The 17,712-nt window shown below is 43.5% G+C and overlaps 1 protein-coding gene across 2 annotated transcripts in view; it reads right to left on the bottom strand.

Annotated features, from left to right (window-relative positions):
• Positions 1-17,712, bottom strand: part of Kif15 (kinesin family member 15) — a 54,766-nt gene that overhangs the window by 29,757 nt on the left and 7,297 nt on the right. For both annotated transcript variants that reach the window (XM_027415489.2, XM_027415490.2), the window contains exons 5-14: positions 17,532-17,569; positions 14,163-14,260; positions 11,991-12,170; positions 8,558-8,767; positions 7,199-7,324; positions 6,957-7,079; positions 4,356-4,479; positions 3,092-3,168; positions 2,677-2,886; positions 390-567 (exon numbers count right to left, since the gene is read on the bottom strand). In XM_027415489.2, the coding sequence (XP_027271290.1) occupies positions 390-567; positions 2,677-2,886; positions 3,092-3,168; positions 4,356-4,479; positions 6,957-7,079; positions 7,199-7,324; positions 8,558-8,767; positions 11,991-12,170; positions 14,163-14,260; positions 17,532-17,569 (1,364 nt within the window). The remainder of the gene's footprint in view (positions 1-389; positions 568-2,676; positions 2,887-3,091; positions 3,169-4,355; positions 4,480-6,956; positions 7,080-7,198; positions 7,325-8,557; positions 8,768-11,990; positions 12,171-14,162; positions 14,261-17,531; positions 17,570-17,712) is intronic.

Below are 17,712 nucleotides of genomic sequence, written 5' to 3'. Positions count from 1 at the left end.
TTCACCTCCCCGGTGCTGGGATTACAAGTCTACCTTTTTAAGGTGAGTTCTAAGAACTCAGGCCCTCATGTTTATATAGCAAGCACCTTACTGACATTATTTTTCCAGTCCCACAGATTCTTTCTTTAGTTTTTTGTTTATTTTTTAATCCTACGTGTGTGGGTGTTTTTCCTGCATGTATGTCTGTGCACTACATTTATTCTTAGTTAGTGCCCATGGAAGCCAGAAGAGAGCATCAGATGCCCTGTTAGAATGGAGTTACAGACAGTTGTAAGCTCCCACATGGGGACTTAGAATTAATTGAACTTGGGTTCTCTAGAAGAGCAGCCAGAGCTTTCACCCCGGAAGTCACTACTCCACAGACCCTTCTCACAACAATCAATTCTTACCTTTGTCATTGTTCTCTTTGCTAGACACTTCAGAGAAAGCCTTTTCTAGTCTTGCAATAGACTGGACATCTATTTCGTGGGCTCTTTTCACAGGCTCTAATAATTTCAGTCTTCTATTCTCTTCCCTGAGGGAATGGTTTTCTATAGCATACTTTGCAACTCTGGGGTGGTGCTCCACCTGTGACATTGAGAAATAACACACTTCATGTATTCACAAACTTTCCAAATGAACAGTCTCTCTAACAGCCATGCAGAACACAGCACTCCTAGCTGTACGCTACTATAGCCTCCATAGGAAATGGATCAGAAATGGTGGGAATATAGAAATATGTTTATGTTAATTTGCTTGCAACTTCCACTCAGAAGTGTGCAATAGGGGAACTTCTTCATGAAACTTCATGAAAGGAATTAACACACTGGAGGATGTAGCTCAGCGGCACAGCGAGAGCCTAGCATGCAGAAGACTCTGGGTATGATCCCCAACACAGAACAACACAGAAATAAAAAGAAAGGAGATGGTGAGAAGTCTCAGCAGTTAAGAACACCAACTGCTTTTCCAGAGGACCAGGGTTTAACTTCCAACACCCACACGGCTGTGAGTCCAGTTCCAGGAGATCCAACACCCCTCTGCTGGTTTCCTCGGGCACCAGCCATGCACACAGAACACACACATGTAAGCAAAACACCCACACACATAAAATACAAGTAAGTAAGGGGGACAATAAGGAAAATTCATGTCACTAAGACTGAATTGCTCTCCAAAATACATTAACTGACAAAGTGCTGAAGAGTATATAAAATAAAGGAAGTAAAAATACTGATCCTATTGATTGGACATTATTAATCATAAGTGAAAGACCCGCTCAGCATGCTTCTGCAAGTCCCCTGCCCGCTGCCTCTTTGTCTTCCCCGCCTGTGCCGGTGCTGGGTGTTCTCTCTGGAGCAGGCGGGATGGGCTGGGGAGGATGGGGATCGGGTGGGGGCGGGAGGAGAGTTGGCCGAGGAGGAAACGGGGCGCTCCCGCCGCCCTGCTTCCCCTCATCCCGCTGTCCCTGCTGCAGCTGCGATTGCAGATGTTGGGGGGGCACCCCTTGAAAGACCCCCGCCCCTTAGCTCTCTCTCAAGTTTGCCTCCTCCTCCTGTTGGCGGCTGGCGGGGCACGCGGCGGATGCCTCCTCTCCTGCACTTCCCGATTCCCACCACCGCCGGCCTCTACTTCCCCGCCGCCAACGCGCAAGGCGCCAGCCGGGACCAGCCAGCAGCCCGTACGCGCACGCCCGGCCGCCGCCGACTCCCCCCCAAGCCGGTTCACCCCGGCGGGGCTTGCGCCCCCGCCGCCCGCCTGGCACCGTGCCCGGGGCTGGGACCGAGCCAGGAGCCCGCGAGGCGGCAAGAGACCCCCCCCCCCCCGCGCCCCCGCCTGATGGGGAACGCTCTGTCCCAAGGTCAGTCATCTGGACGCGGAGGAAGATAAGTAGAGCCAAGGCCGTTTCGCCTGATTACTAGGCCTTGAGAAAATGCTGATTTAAAATAACTCTGTACCTCATTAAATTGTCCAATAGAATCTCTGTAACTATGCTTTTCGCTTCTGTACTGTGCTTTTTTTTCTATATAAGGACCTCTCTCCCTTGGCTCGGCACGCTTGGCCCCACAGAAGCTAAGTCGCCCCGAGTACTCGTGTATCCAATAAAACCTCTTGCGGTTTGCATCCAAGTCCGAGGTCTCGCTGATTCCTGGGTTCTGGTCTCCTTCTGCGAAAGTACCTCTTCTGGGGTCTTTCATAAGTTATTTTGGCTTTCACACTGGGTGCCTATGTTACGTACTTATCCTCTCTGGGGAAAAGGAGAACCTCAGAAAGCTCAGCTCTACAGACTGGGGCAATGACAGCTGCGGCAGAGGACAAATCACTGTCTTACTTTTCATCTTCAGCTTCAAACTTGGAAAAGGGGAAAAGAAATCATGCAGCTCTGGGCTGGAGAGGTGGCTCAGAGGTTAGGAATGCTGACTGCTCATCCAGAGGTCCTGAGTTTGGTTCTCAGCAACCACATGGTGGCTCGCAGACATCTGTAATGCCCTCTTCTGCTGTGCAGGCATATATGCAAGCAGAACACTGTATACATAATAAATAAATATTTAAAATAAAAAAGAAAGAACAAGAAATAATGCAGCTCACGTTGCCAGTTCACTTAAGGCACTCGGCACTGTATTTAAAGAACAAGGTACTGGTGAGCATCTGATACGTGCTCTCGAGCTCCTTCCTAGAGACACGGCAGAAGCCGGTACTCACCTGCTCTCGCAGAGTCTGAATCTCATCCCGCAGCTCTGACAACAGACGGTCCTGCTCCTCAGGCAGGAAGCTCCCCCGGGCCTCCTTCTGGAGCCTCTCCAGACGCATGATTTGGTCCTCTCGGAACTTCACTATCATTTTATTAGATTGAATAAACTTTTCCTTTTTGAGGGTGAGGTTTTCCAGTTGGGTAATTTTTTCTACCAGAGACTAAAGAAATTCATGACTCAGTTAAACATGAAAAATAATTCATCGTTCCTAAATTTCTCATAAATGCAGCAGGAAGTACTAACTTTAAACTCAAGAGAAAGAAGCCATTTCTTTATACATCTGTCACTCACTGAAGTAATGAAAACCAACCACAACATGAAAGTCCAAGATGTCCTGAACCCCTTTTCCTAGTTCAATTTCCTACCTTCTTTTCTTGTTCAGATTTCTTAAAGAATAGCATTGCTTCCAGGAAATGTTCTATGTAATTAGTCTTCTCTTTGTCTAAAAAAGGGAAAGGGAGAAACAAGTTCATTTCTCAAAAACTGAAAAAGTCTATTTCTGCCAACTGATCTAGAGGCGCACACTCTCATTATTGGCTACCAATTTGATACTCACTCTCTCAGTAAAATGGCTGTTCTACAAAGAAAACAAGTTCCCCCTTTATTTACTTAGCACAAATATATGTGGTGAAATTAAGAGAAATGGGTTGTTTTTAAAACTGCAGCCTAGGTTGGCCTTGAACTCAGGGCAAGCTTGCCTAATCCTCTGAAATGCTGGAATTATAGGCATGAGCCACCAGAGCTAGCTTAGAAATGAATCTATAAGAAACCTGGAGGAGACCCAAATGTGCCTCTTGAGATCTAATGCAAACTCTCATTTATTTATTTATTGCGTGTCTCAGTCTGTAGCTCTGTAGTATATAGGCTGAAGTAAAATTCATTCTGTAGCCTAGGCTAGTGTAAATCTCACATCTTGCGTCAGCTTCCTGAGTTCTGGGAGTCAGGTAGAGACTGTGCTTACAACACATACTCTTGTTTTTTGTGTGCTGTTTTGGTTTTGTACAGTACTGGAGATCAAACCCAGGGCCTCACACATGGTAGTCCAGTGTTCTACTAATAAAACACATTCCCAGCCCCAGATTTTTTCCTTAAGATTTTAAGGATCTCAAGTTAATTCTACTAGCTATTCTTTTGTTTACTTGTTTTATTTGTTTGTTTGCACCTCTTTGATTTTTCAAGACAGGGTCTCTCTGAACTCAGAGATCCACCTGCCTCTTCCTCCGAGTGCTAGGCATGTGCCACACCTGGCAGCTACTAGCTATTCTTTAAAGGAACATTTCCTGTCCTAATGAACACATGTAAATTGTATATGCTCAGACATAACCTTGGGAGTGGTCGAATAAAATCAGTTAAACGGAAAAAATAATTCAGTTTTCCCAAATTCTCATAAATCCAGCACATCCCTTTGTAGTACTTACTAGGTATGAATTACTCAAAATCATTGATTCCCCTTTCTACTGCACCCCACAAAACATCTACCATCCTACACAGGCGAAATGAGGAGAGAATTCGAGGAATTTGGCAAAGCTTTACTGTACTTTGACCAACTGTCTTTCTCCACAGAATGAATCCTAGACCTGAGATTCCCATGAAGTCTTTCCCAGGATAAGGGCAATGAGCTCATCCTACCTCTGTCCAGAAGGCTTTCTGGTATTATCTGTCCCGATGTAAACTGAAATAGTTGTTCTTTGAGCCTCTTCACTTCGGCTTGCAGCTGGCTGACATTGCCTTGCGTGTCTTCATTTACCACAGCCTGGACAAGAATTAGTGAAGGACTGAGAGACTGCTCTTCAAGTTAACAATCCTGTTTTTGTTTGTTTGGTATGAGTGGGAGTGAGGAAAACCAAACTGCACATCTGTCTTGCCAACAACCAAATGGCCACCAACTCAATACTGTGAAAGGGCATTAAGTTCCCTCCTCCTGTGCCTACATACGAACAGGCAGAACCCAAGTAGTACAGCTGGGCTCTCTTCCTCTTGCCAATCCCTCCTTACTGGGCTCCCACTCATCCTGTCTGTCTGACCAGTCTAGGCCCTCTTCGGCTGGCTGCCTTCAGATGTGAGTGTATTGCCCTGACTTAAAAACCTTGCCTTCCCTTTCAAATAAGGGAATCAAATGTCTCAGCAAGGTCATTTCCCTCTGTACAGCAGCCTTTGGTGATGGAGTCTGGCCTGGGAGGGCACAATCCCCAACAGGACTAGCCTGAGCAGAGACTGCCCTCCCCACAGAGAGACACTTTGTTTCTGAAGCTGGCCTGGAAGCCAGAATTGGCTTGAGAGTCCATTTTGGGTCTGCCACCATACCAAATGTCCCCTTCACTTTCTTACAGTGATGCTCTGTTTTAAACAGCCTTTAAAAGGTCAACCGTTGTCACTGTGGTGACTAAACAGTGTCTTCAGTTTCTTAAAGATGTCTTGTTTAAGACAACCTCTTAAAAAAAATTGTACTTTCTGTTCAATTCTACTACAAATGTAAAGCTGCTTTATAAGTATAGTTTCTTCCCAGGTGGCGGTAGCACACACCCAGCACTTGGGAGGCAGAGGCAGGTGAATCTCTGAGTTTGAGGCCAGCCTGGTCTACAGAGTGAGCTCTGGGACAGCCAGGGCTACACAGAGAAACCCTGTCTCAAACAAACAAGGTAAGGTTAACTAATTAGATAATTTTTAAAAAAGACTCATAAAACTGAAAGGTATTAACAAATGCCAACAGCTAGACAGACCATAGGCCTACCTATGAAATACTCAATACAGGAAAAACACCCTGTGACAGCCCAAGGCCCCTGTGTTCTTGTCTTGGGTTCACCCTGTTCACCTGAAAAGAGTTAAACAGTTCATCATTAAGCAGGTCCCAGACACCTTCATGCTTCCCACGCACAGGCTGAAGAGGGCTTACATCCGGAGCAGCTAATGCAGAGCCACAGCGGCTGGTTTTGTTGTTCATGCTTAAGTCATTTCCAGTTGCTGCTGATTCATATAGCCAGCCTCATTATGAGGCATTCTGACATCACTTTTGTATCAGTGACATCATAACTGCAGTCATTAACACAGTTCCACACTCAAAAGACTTCCGGTAAGCCAAGATAGAATCAGGAACTTGTACTGATGTTCCCTCTTCACGATGCTAACACTCGTGTAAGCAGAGGATGGTGCCCAAAGAAATAAGGTAAAACACAAGACCCATGAGTGCTCCTCTTCGCTCTGCTAGACCACCTAGGGATAAGATGCCCAGGGTTCTCCTTGAAAAAGGAAGGCATTCATCTACCAATTCATGGCACAGTTATTTTGTCTGAAACCAAAGGAGGGTTCAAACTCTCCAGAATAATTAGGTGTCTTGTTGGTTTTTTGACAGTCTGTACTAAGTACTGGTAAAATGCTATCCACAGGCAAAATATGGACTGTTGCTTCTTTGTGTGCCAAGCTGTGGCAGGGCACAGCAACTACCACTGTTTACATACTGCCTGCGGCTGCTTTCTTACTGTAAAGGCAGGTCTAAGTAGTTGAAATGGACCCCATGGTTACAAGAAGCATTAAGAAGTTTATCCACCAGTACCTTACATGAAAAGCTTCCTGACATGTGGAGCATACCAACATTAAAGACACTTCTTGTATATAAAATAAAAAGAATATGGGGATATGTATACAACTTAAAGGCAAATTTCATTATTAGCAAGAAATTTTCATAGCATTCCTCTGTGTATATTACCATACATGTAACAGATGGGCACAGGGCAGGCATTCCTCTGTGTATATTACCATACATTTAACAGATGGGCACAGGGCAGGCATTCCTCTGTGTATATTACCATACATTTAACAGATGGGCACAGGGCAGGCATTCCTCTGTGTATATTACCATACATGTAACAGATGGGCACAGGGCAGGCATTCCTCTGTGTATATTACCATACATGTAACAGATGGGCACAGGGCAGGCATTCCTCTGTGTATATTACCATACATATAACAGATGGGCACAGGGCAGGCACAGACAGGCAAACACGTGTACCACATCACCAACCCTGCTAGCATGACCTGGGCTAATTTCTCTCCATTCCGGCAACAAAAGAAAAACTGCCTTAAGAAAGAAGGAAGGGAAGGGAGACCAAACTTGTACAACCAAGATGAACTTCTACAGAAGTAAGATTAGTGGTAACATTAGGGCTATCACAAAAAAGTATGGGCAAATATTTTCCTAATTTACTTGCAATATTAAATACTCCAATATTTTACCTTGTTTTTAATCAGCTTGGCTCTTTGAGCAAAATTAAGTGTTGACAGTGTTTCCCCAAAACATCTGGATCCTGGATGAACATTTGCAATTATGGATGTTTTGGCATTACCACCAAGGGAATCCTGTTTAATGACAACAATGGTGTAGGTTTTAGATTACAAATCCTAGTATCTTTTTCAGAAAATAATAAAGGCTAAGGAAACCTCCCCTATCAGTCCCAATGACCAGTGATCAGCTTTACCCGAAGTAAGAAGGTGAGTTTGGAGTCTCTGTAGCAGATATGCCTCTGTTTTCCATTGCCCACATCAACAAGTGCAGTGATGACTTGGCCCAGGCAACTCAGTGATCGGTTTATATTACCTGCTTCCTAGGGAATCAGGGGAAAAGCAAAAATAAAGGTGCAATGTCACTCTTTGGTGTTCTGAGTTAAAATATAAGTAGCAAGATGACAATCTGAGATGGAAAAGCATAGGAGAGGCAAAATGAAAAACAGTTTCTAAGCTAAAACACTATATTCAATTATCCCCATTTCCTATTTCACGTACACTGTAACTGCAGAATGCTACAAATGTACAAATGCACTATACTTGGGATTTGAATTTTTATTTCTTCTAGAGAATCAAATGTGATATATAACATTCCCTCCTTATTTGTCAGTGGCAGCAAGCTGCAGCTCCAGACGGCATGGAATAGTCCTGAGCTGGGATGTTTAGCAGGTTAGATATGTTGAATGTACTTCTGATTTAGGATTCTTTATCTTAACCAGGTTTCTTTGGAGGTAACAGCACTACATGTCTAGGAATGCCAGGAGAAACATGTTCCTTTCTTGACAGAAACATGAGCCTTTTGCTGACTTCAAGCTCAGTAGGCTCACATCTCTCTCCCACTTCTGATTTCCTCTCTCTTAGGTCACACTGCTAAACTACATAACTCACAATACACATCGCACTGAATTTCTGTCCCACTGCCAATAGCTCAGGCTAGGTACCTTCCCAACTCAAACATTATACATGACTGCTCTCCTCTCAATTCTGGTAGTAAAGACTAAATGGATCTAAGTGATTTTTTAAAAATGGATCTAAGGGGTTATACAATAGGCTTTCTACATGAAGCTACACATTTGCCCTAAACTTATAAAATGTTTTCCAGGGCTTTAAAAGGCTGAGTACAAACTTGGCCTAGCACTCCTGGTCCTAACAGACCTGGGCTTTCTTGCTCTATAACTGATCTATTTACTGATACATGCTGAAATATACAATGCATATTTCCTCTGCAAGGCAGGTGTTCCCTGCTTCTCTCTCCCAAACCAAACCCTGGTTTCTGAGACAACTACTCAAAGTCACTTCTTTTCCAGATTTCCTCCCAACGGTCCACTCCACACCATCCTGTCTCTGCCCCTCCTGACCAAAAGTAGTCACTCTTGCCCCTGACAGACTTGTCCAGTCCCATTTATGTCTACTGTCATGACCTCATAAACATCTCTGCTCCTTTTGAGCAGGAACAGTTTTTATTTCTTCTGAGGTCTTCACTATACTTTGTGTAGCACTGATTTTTAGTAAGAATTCACACTTCAATATGAGAGCCGTAATTTCATTCCTACCTTCAACCTCGCCCCTTCCGCATGGGTATCTTTCTGCCTCTCAGATCCTGCTAAATCCACCAGGTTGAGTAGAGAGGTCCGAATGTTCACAGTTTCACTGCTTTTCTCCATTGATTCTACTGTGATTGTAAAGACTGCATGGGACCTAGAGGACTCTCTGTTCATAGATGTCGATGCTACACGCCTGTTCCTCCACCCTCTAGATAAGACCTAGGGAAAAAGGAAACTATATTACAAGAAGCCACAACAGGTACACCTAATACAAACTCAACACACAAAATAAGCACTTATTAATCTCTCATTGTGTATGAGAAAGAGTAAGACACAGGTAATTATCCACCTTCACAACACAGTGATTTATTTCCCTTTGGACGGGGGTGGGAACACTCAAAGCCTTTCCATTGTTAGCTAGCTTTTCGAGGATTTATATTATCACAACTTCTGTCTTTATATATTTAGGCACGAAAATCAGTAGGAGAGCTATAAATTATGGTGAGGTTACTGCCCATCCAAGAATTATCTTCTTCCCCTCTTCATGTCACAGAAAGAGACAGGGTGTCCCAGGCTGGCTAGGACCTCACTAGTAGTTCAAGCTAGCTTTGATCCTCTGCTTCCACCTCCAAAGTACTATAGATAGGTGACTATAGATGTGTCCCTTTCTTTAGCCTAGATAATAAAAATTCAAAACCAAAAAGTAATATTTTGAGTTATCTTTAGTCTAACATTTTAGCATCTTTCTCCCCTGCAAAGTAAGTTTCTTTTCCTTCTTTCCATTCTGACAAGAAAACACATCAATGTTCAGACCACCGACTCTCAGTTAGGCAAGTTCAAAAACCCTGATCCTGCTATGTATAAGGTGTGGCTGTAAGAAAAATGTTCTGCTATTGTATTTAAAAATAAGCATGGAGAGCAAGGCATAGTGACACACACCTTTAATGCCAGCACTAGGAGGCAGAGGCCTTGCCTTGTGAGTTCAAGCCCAGCCTGGTCTACAAACTTGAGTTCCAGGGCAGCCAGAGCTATTTAGAAAAACCCTGCCTTAAAAACAAAACAAAACAAAAAAGAACACATGAATGCTAACCTCATGGGGCAGAATATCTAAGTTCAATATACATATTCCCACCATGGGATATTGCTAGAATTTAGATTGTTACCCAACACCACGTGAGGGCTGAGGTGAAGCATCACTTTGGAAGGATGCCAGGAGTGTCAAACCTTAGGCAAGGTTGTCTTCTTTTGGGGAGGAACGACGGCTAGTGGTGGCTTATGACAAGGTCTCTCTGTATAACTCTGCCTGCTCTGGAACTCTCTGTGTAGACTAGTCTGGCCTCAAACTCAGAGATTCATTTGCCTCTGCCTCCCAGTTCAGGGATTAAAAGAGTGCACTACCTGCACTTGGCCTAAGCTAAGATTCCTAATAGGCCTTTACGTGAAGCTAACAACCTGAGAAATATAACTTGGGAGAGCACTCACAGGGTATAAGGTAAGACAGAGAACTATGTAAAGTTACTTCAAAGGCTGCATTAAAAATTAAGTATGCCAGGTGTTCGTGGTGCACGCCTCTAATCCCAGCACTTGGGAGACAGAGGCAGGAGGATCTGTGAGTTCAAGACCAGCCTGGTCTACAGAGCGAGTGCCAGGACAGCCTCCAAAGCCACAGAGAAACCCTGTCTCAAAAAAAAAAAGAAAATTAAGTAAAACTATATTCATATGGGCACACACACACACACACACACACACACACACACACACACACACACACACACACACACACACAAAAACTATATATGCTATATATGTATTTATATATAAATATGAAAGTCACCATAGTACTTGCATAAAAAGCAATAAATGCTAGGTATTAAAACATTATTAACAATAGCTGGCATTGGTGGTGCATGCCTTTAATCCCAGCATTTGGGAGGCAGAGGCAGGTGGATCTCTGCGGGTTTAAGGCCAGCCTGGTCTCCAGAGCCAGTGCCAGGACAGACTCTAAAGTTACACAGAGAAACTATGTCTCAAAAACAAACAACCAAAACAACAACAACAACAACAACAAAAACCCAAACCAACAAAAAAAAAGGTAATTATTTGTCAGTGTCATAGACTGAACAGAGGACCTTTGAATACTAGGCAACCTCTTTACCACTGACCTGTAACCTGATAAAACTGGAATTATCTGTAGCTTTCATAGTTCTTCAACAGTACTTTATACTCCCTTCTCATAGTACTAAATAAGTATATTTAATATTAGGTCAGCTATGCACTTGCATAGCTTTAAAAAAAAAGGATAGCTTGCATTTAATCCCAGCACTCAGGAAGCAGAGGCAGGCATATCTCTTTGAGTTTGAGGCCAGCCTACAGAAAAAAAAATCTCTCAAATACAGAACAAATTCCAAAAGCAATTGAAGCACATCTGCTTGAATACTTAACTCTTAAAAAAAAGAAACCATTACAATACCTAATGTACTGTATGAAGACTTTAAAAATTAGACATTTAACTGACCTAGAAGCAGGGTTAAGTGTTGGCCCACCCAACATACACCCCATCTGTGATCTGCTGGAGCACAGGGGGTAGTGGGGGAGGGGGTCCTATGGACCCAGGGTACAGGATCTCCACAACACATCTGGGAAGAGTCCCAGTGAGAGCCCACTGTCGACAGTGTAGCAGAGACCAGAGGCCTTGAAGCAGAGCAAAGATTCTCTGTGAAGAACGCCCACATGTAAGCATGTATGGATAAAGGGGCTTGTTGCCGTATAATGAGTGACTCATTATGTCACTCTGCAGCTTCCAGGATGAGATTTTCCCCTTTCTTCGTTTTCCCTTTTTTATCTTAAATTTTATTTTGTTTTATTTGGGGGAAGGGGAGGTTGCAAAGGCAGAGGTCCGAAGTGAGGGGACGGGAGATAGGTGGGGTTGGGATGCATGATGTGGGAGACACAAAGAATAAATTAAAAATAAAGTTAAAAAATTAGACATGTAAGAATAACTCTAGGCAGGGCTGGAGAGATGGCTCAGTGGTTAAGAGCACTGGCAGCTCTTCTAGAGAACCTGGGTTCAATTCCCAGCACCCACATGGCAGCTCACAACCAGGAGAACTAACACCTTCACAGAGATGTACATGAAGGCAAAACACCAATGTGCATAAAATAAAAAATATTTTTAAAGGGGTAGGGGATAGGGTGACTGATTAGAGAGAAACTTCCTATAAAAATAAGCTACTGGCTGGGTGTGGTTAACACCTACTTGAAATCTTGGCACTTGGGAGGCTGAGGCAAGAGGACTACAAAGGCTGGGCTGCACGGTAAGTTCAGAAGAGTTTGTGCTATGTCTTTATGAAACTCAGCCCTTGAGTCTTGGTAGACGAGGGAACTTTCAAGGCAAGCTTATTGCCTAAACGTCAAACACACCCTCCATCCACACGGCGGGTACCTGATAGGCCTCAGCTGCCGAGGCCACCGCCTGCTCCACGGCGCCCACCACGAAGACCCCCTTCCTTATGTGCTCCCTCAAGTACAGCCCGACTGAGGCGGGGTCCAGGAGGTCGTAGATCTGCTCGTTGTACACCTCAGTGAAGGAGCACTTGCAGAGGAAGGTCTTCCCAGCGCCAGCCTGCAAAAGAAAAGCTCCCGTCAGCACACAGTGCACACCCTTACCCCCAGGTTCCAGGAGGTAATTAGTATGCTTTCCTATTCATTATGCTTTAATATCATGTGAAACATTGAAAGGTCAGTGAAAATAATATGGAAAACTAATTTCAAAACATTGAACCTTTAGGCAGCGCCACTCAAGTCCCAGAAGTCCAGTTTGGAGGGTACCACGGAGGCTGCTCTTGGAGATGAGAACTGAGCAACCCAAATGGGTTTCCATCGTTTTAGCATTGTTTGTATGTATAGGCATGTTCGTACACTCATGGCATGTATGTGTACATCAGAGGCTAACTTTTGGGAGTCAGTTATCTCCTCCTACCTTCTGGTCCCAGGGACCAAACTCAAGCCATTAGGCTTGGTGGCAAGTGTCTTTATCCACTGAACCATATCATTGGCCCCAGATAAAGTTCTTTAAAAGACTGAAATTAATTCACCCTAAAAAAAAAAAAAAAAAGTTGGGCTGGAGAGATGGCTCAGCGGTTAAGAGCACTTGACTGCTTTTCCAGAGGACCCTCATGACATTCTCAGCATGTACACACAGGCTCACAATCAGTCCCAGGGGATCCAACATGCTCTTCTGGCCTTAACACCCAGCATGCCTGTGGTACACAAGGCATACATGCCAACAAAACATCTGATATTCATAAAAATAAACCAACTTCAAAAACTGTAACCAAAGAAACACATGGCATTTAATTTAATTGTTTTACTGTCATGCAGTGTGTATGTCTAACTGCAATGTTAGGGATATTTTTGCAAAGGAGTAAACAGCAAGCCAATGCTACTTAGCAATTTTCTTGGTACACAAGTACATAAAGTACATAATACCACGGAACCTTAACTCCAGAGTCTACCAAGCTAAATAACTACAATCATGAGAATGGGGGAAAAGATGGTGTTTTCAAAGGATGGTCAAAACCCACAAAGCAAGATGACAGTAAGGTGCAAGCTAGCACTGCCAACAAACAAGGATGGGTCAATTGTTAATGTACATCCTGAGGGCTTATGCACACCTTTAAGCCTGGGGACAGCTAGATGATGAGATGGTTAGCGTATCTCGATGTATCAGTTACGTTACTACTGCTATGTTAAAACACCACAAGACAAGTTGTAGAAGGAAGGGCTTCCAAGGGGCTGGAGTCCATGATGGCAGAAAGAGGAAGCAGCTGGGAGGAGCCACTGGCAGCTGAGACAAGAAGCTGAGGGCTCACATCTCAAAACACAAGCAGGAAGCAGAGAGAGTGTACTTGAAACGGTGTTGAGACTTTCTCCAAAGCCCACTTCCAATGACATGCTGCTTCCAACATGGCCATACTTCCAAAGACTCCCCAAGAAGGGCAACCAAATGGGGACGAAGAATTTAAATGCCTGAGACTACGGGGGACATTTCTTATTTAAATCACTGGACTTTATTTCCCTTGGTTGAGATTTTTCTATACACTTTTCTCTCATAATCTCTGAGAGCACCAGAAACATTCAGTTCTTTTGTGTGTGCTGGCAATCGAGCTAGCCCTGGACACTCTACATAAATAGGAAGGCTTTGAATTCATGATGACAGGGAAACTCTAATCAATCCTCCTGCTTCCACTTCCATCACGATGGGATGGCAGGTGTGGCCAACACGCTCAGCTTTCTCAGTGCTGGGGATCAAACTCAGGGCCTATTGCATTCTAGGCAAGACTCCATCAACATTTTACTTTTTCATTTAAAAATTTTCTGTTTTTAATTTATCGATGAGTGTTTTCCTTACATGTTTGTCTGTGCACCTTGTTCATGTCTGGTGCCCACAGAGGCTAAAAGGAGGCATCAGGTCGCCTGGAGTGACAGACTGTTGTGAGTTGCCATGTGGGTGCTGGGAGTTGAACGCAGGTACTCTAGAAGAGCTGCCAGTGACTCTTTAGGGCAGAGCCATCTCTCCAGCCTCCCAACATTTTATTTTTACAGTAAGCTTTACCTTTTCTTTTTCACGATCAATTAAGGAAAACAAATATTCAAAGCTTCGTGGGATTACTCCTCTCAGATTTTGAGAAAAATTATCAGAGTCTGATGGTCCTGAGGAAAAATAAAACAAAAAGCTTTTATTCTGAAAATCCTTCAAAATGGCAATATCAAAAGGCAGTTTATACAGAAATAAAATGATACATAGTATAATCAACTTCCTAGTTCTGTCTCAAGCAAGTTACGTTTACATCTGTAAAAGACTAAATAATAAAACTGTCCATTAGTGAGACTGAAGGGAAGGTCCACAGTATCTACCAAAAAATTCTAAATAGGTGCAATCTATCCCCATGCTTAGCCTAACATCTTTCAACTGTCAGGTCCTGAAGTGATTGTACTCTATGCATGTGGTTTGAATGAGAACGGTCTCTCATAGGCTCCTATATTTGAATGCTTGGTCTGCAGTTAGTGGAACTATTTGAAAAGGATTAGGAGGTGTGGCCTTATTGGAAGAGGTGTGTAGTGATGTATTATTTATGATTTATTAAAGCTTGCCTAAGGATTCAGAAAGCAAAGTCATCCACAAGCCATAGAGCCAGGCACACACCTTTAATCCCAGTAGCCAGAAGCTAGGAGATGGTGGTACACACCTTTACTCCTAGGACTCAGGATTAAGAGGTAGATGGATCTCTCTGTAAATCCAAGGCCACCCAGATCTACACAAGAGTGAATCAGTCAAAAGAGAATTACAGCTCACATCTTTAATTCCAGCACTAGAGGGGTATAAAAGATAGAAGCAGGATCTTCAGTATTCAGTATCAGGCATTCGTTCTCCAGCTATGCTGAGGAGAGGCAGCAGTTTGAGGCTTGGTGAGGAGCTTGTGGGTGTATCAGCCCTTTCAGCCTGAGCTAGAGGTGAGAGCTAGTGGCCAGCTCCTTTGCCTCCTTGATCTTCAGTCTGAAAACCAGTATCTGTCTCTGGACCATTTGTTTTTCCTGTCACAGAGGTGTGTCACTGGTGATGGGCTTTGAGGTGTCAAAAGCCCACATCATTCTCAGTTAATGAACTCTCTAGGCCTCCTGCTTTTGGATCAGATGCAAGGTCTCAGCTGCTGCTCCAGCACCATACCTTCTGCCTGCTGCCTGTCATGCACTCACCCTCTAGAACTGTAAGCCCTGGTTAACTCTTTATTTTATAAGTTGTCTTGGTCATGATGTATCCTCACAGTGAGAGGAAAGTAACTAAGACTCAGACTGATCTGTTTAAGCCATGGACCCACACTGTGGGTCCCACACACTTCAAAACAGGGATAATCATGTCAGTAAAAAGAAGGGCACATCAGTAAAAAGGACTCAGTAATCATCTCCATAGGCTCCTGGCAGACTGTTTTCAGTGATCCAGTAACGCTATCACATGCTGTTTATTTGTAATCTTTCAAGATAAGTAAGAAATTATGGTAAATGAGTTTCCCCGAGTCCTGTGAGCCTCTATAACAGTGGTTCTCAACCTTCCTAATACTGCAACTCTTTAATACAGTTCCTCATGTTGTGGTGACCCCCACAACCATGAAATTACTTTCATTGCTACTTTATAATGTTACTGTTATGAATGGTAATGTGAGTATCTGATATGCAAACCCTGTGGGAGTCATAACCCACACGTTGAGAGCCACTACTCTACTGAAAATAGCAAATTAAGGCTGGGGTTGTGAGAATCATGGTTTACAGCTGTTGGTTTGAGGCTTATCATTAGCACCTGTAGTGGGGAACCAGTCTGCCTTGGGGACTGACTGAGCCTTAAACCTACAGGATCCAACACAAGCTTCAAGTAGATGATACAAGAAATGAATGACATTTGAGGACACACGGCTGATGATTACTTGCTGTCTGGTGGAGAGAGATTCTCATACCTTTGTCAAGTCTCACATGTTAACTGTAAAGAGCCAAAGAATCATACTACAGAGGCTTACTTGGTATCGGCAACACCAGCTTCTGCCAAGGACTAAGGAACCCCAACTTCTTGCTTGGATCCTACTACCTTGAGGCCTGCTATGGTTGCCTTGGAACCACCTGTTCCTCTTTAGACCAGCTTGCCACCAGCACTCACTAGTGTCAAACACAAAGAGCTACAAAAGCTTCTCCCTGCCTACTGTAACTTCTGAGTAGAAAACAAAACAAAACACTGAGCTGAATGGTTCTACCAGGTAAAAGTTTTACCAGGTAAAAGTTTACAGACAACTTTAGCAGTATTTATAGTTAGACAAGGTCTAGGCAGGTTCAAGCCAAACAGGGTACCAGCGATGAGGAGGAAGGTGACACAGGGTCCCATCTCTAATCAAGAAGCTATTTGCCACTGACACAGGGAAAACGAGCTTTCTCTCACGGAGTGTCACTGGGTAGGAACTATGCCCAGGAGTAATTGGCTAACATAAAATAAATTTCATGTTTTTTTTGTTTTTTTTTTTTTTTTTTTTTGAGGACTTTTTGTTTGGGCATTTTTTTTTTTTAATCTTATTGATCTTTTGCTTGTTTGATTTTCTTTCCTTTTTTTTTTTTTTGAGAGATCGAGAGAAAGGGGGTGGTAGTGTGGCAGTAAACACCTTTAATCCCAACACTCCGGAAGCACAAGCAGATGGAAGTTCAACCTCACGACATGGCTACACAGTGAGTTTGAGATCAGCCTAGGCTATGTTCTATGTTCGATCCTGTTTGGGGAGTGGGGGGCATTCCTGGGAGGGAATTAACACAGAAAAGAAAGAAAGAAGGAGCTAGGCAAGGTGCAGCACACCATTAATCCCAGCACTCCAGAGGAGGCAGAGGCAGATGAGTACGAGTTCAAGGCAGGCCTGGTCTATACAGCAAGTTCCAGTACAGGAGAAACAGAGAAAGGGAGGGAGTAGACATGCATAATAGGTAGGAAAATAATGTTAGATAAAGGAATGACCTTACATTATTTTTCTATAAAATGTCATTTGTAGACATTCCAGAGCAAGCAAACATAACGAGGACAGCAATCACAGTATCAGCTGCTTTAGGGGTTAGGGCAGGAGTCATGAACCAGGAATCTGGACCTTGGGTAGTGTTTATGCATACATGCATATGTATATGATTATATATGCCTATGACCACACACACACACACACACACACCATGTCTAGCACCCAATCTATACCTAGTTATGCTAAGCATTGAGCTAAGGAACATAGTTATAATCAGGATTAACAAACAGACACTCTGGGAATTCACAATCTGGTAGAAACATGGAAAATGTTTCTACCTATTTTTATGAAACATCGCACAAAGAAATAATATCTTCTTCTAACACCTGTTCCAAGTGGTCATCACAGAAAGTGCAGTTAGCCAGAAAACACTGGTTTTTACTTACCCATCATAGTAAATGTCTTCCCTGAGCCAGTCTGCCCACTGAAAAACAGAAATTTTTTTTTGTTGTTTTTGTTTTGTTTTGTTTTTCAAGACAGGGTTTCTCTGTGTAGGCTATCCTGGCACTCGCTCTGGAGACCAGGCTGGCCTCCAACTCACAGAGATCCGCCTGCCTCTGGCTCCCA

This window comes from Cricetulus griseus, chromosome 4, assembly GCF_003668045.3.
Source record: "Cricetulus griseus strain 17A/GY chromosome 4, alternate assembly CriGri-PICRH-1.0, whole genome shotgun sequence".
Classification (NCBI taxonomy): Eukaryota; Metazoa; Chordata; class Mammalia; order Rodentia; family Cricetidae; genus Cricetulus; species Cricetulus griseus.
Note: the sequence above shows the minus strand (reverse complement) of the source record. Positions and strands in the feature narration are given on the sequence as shown.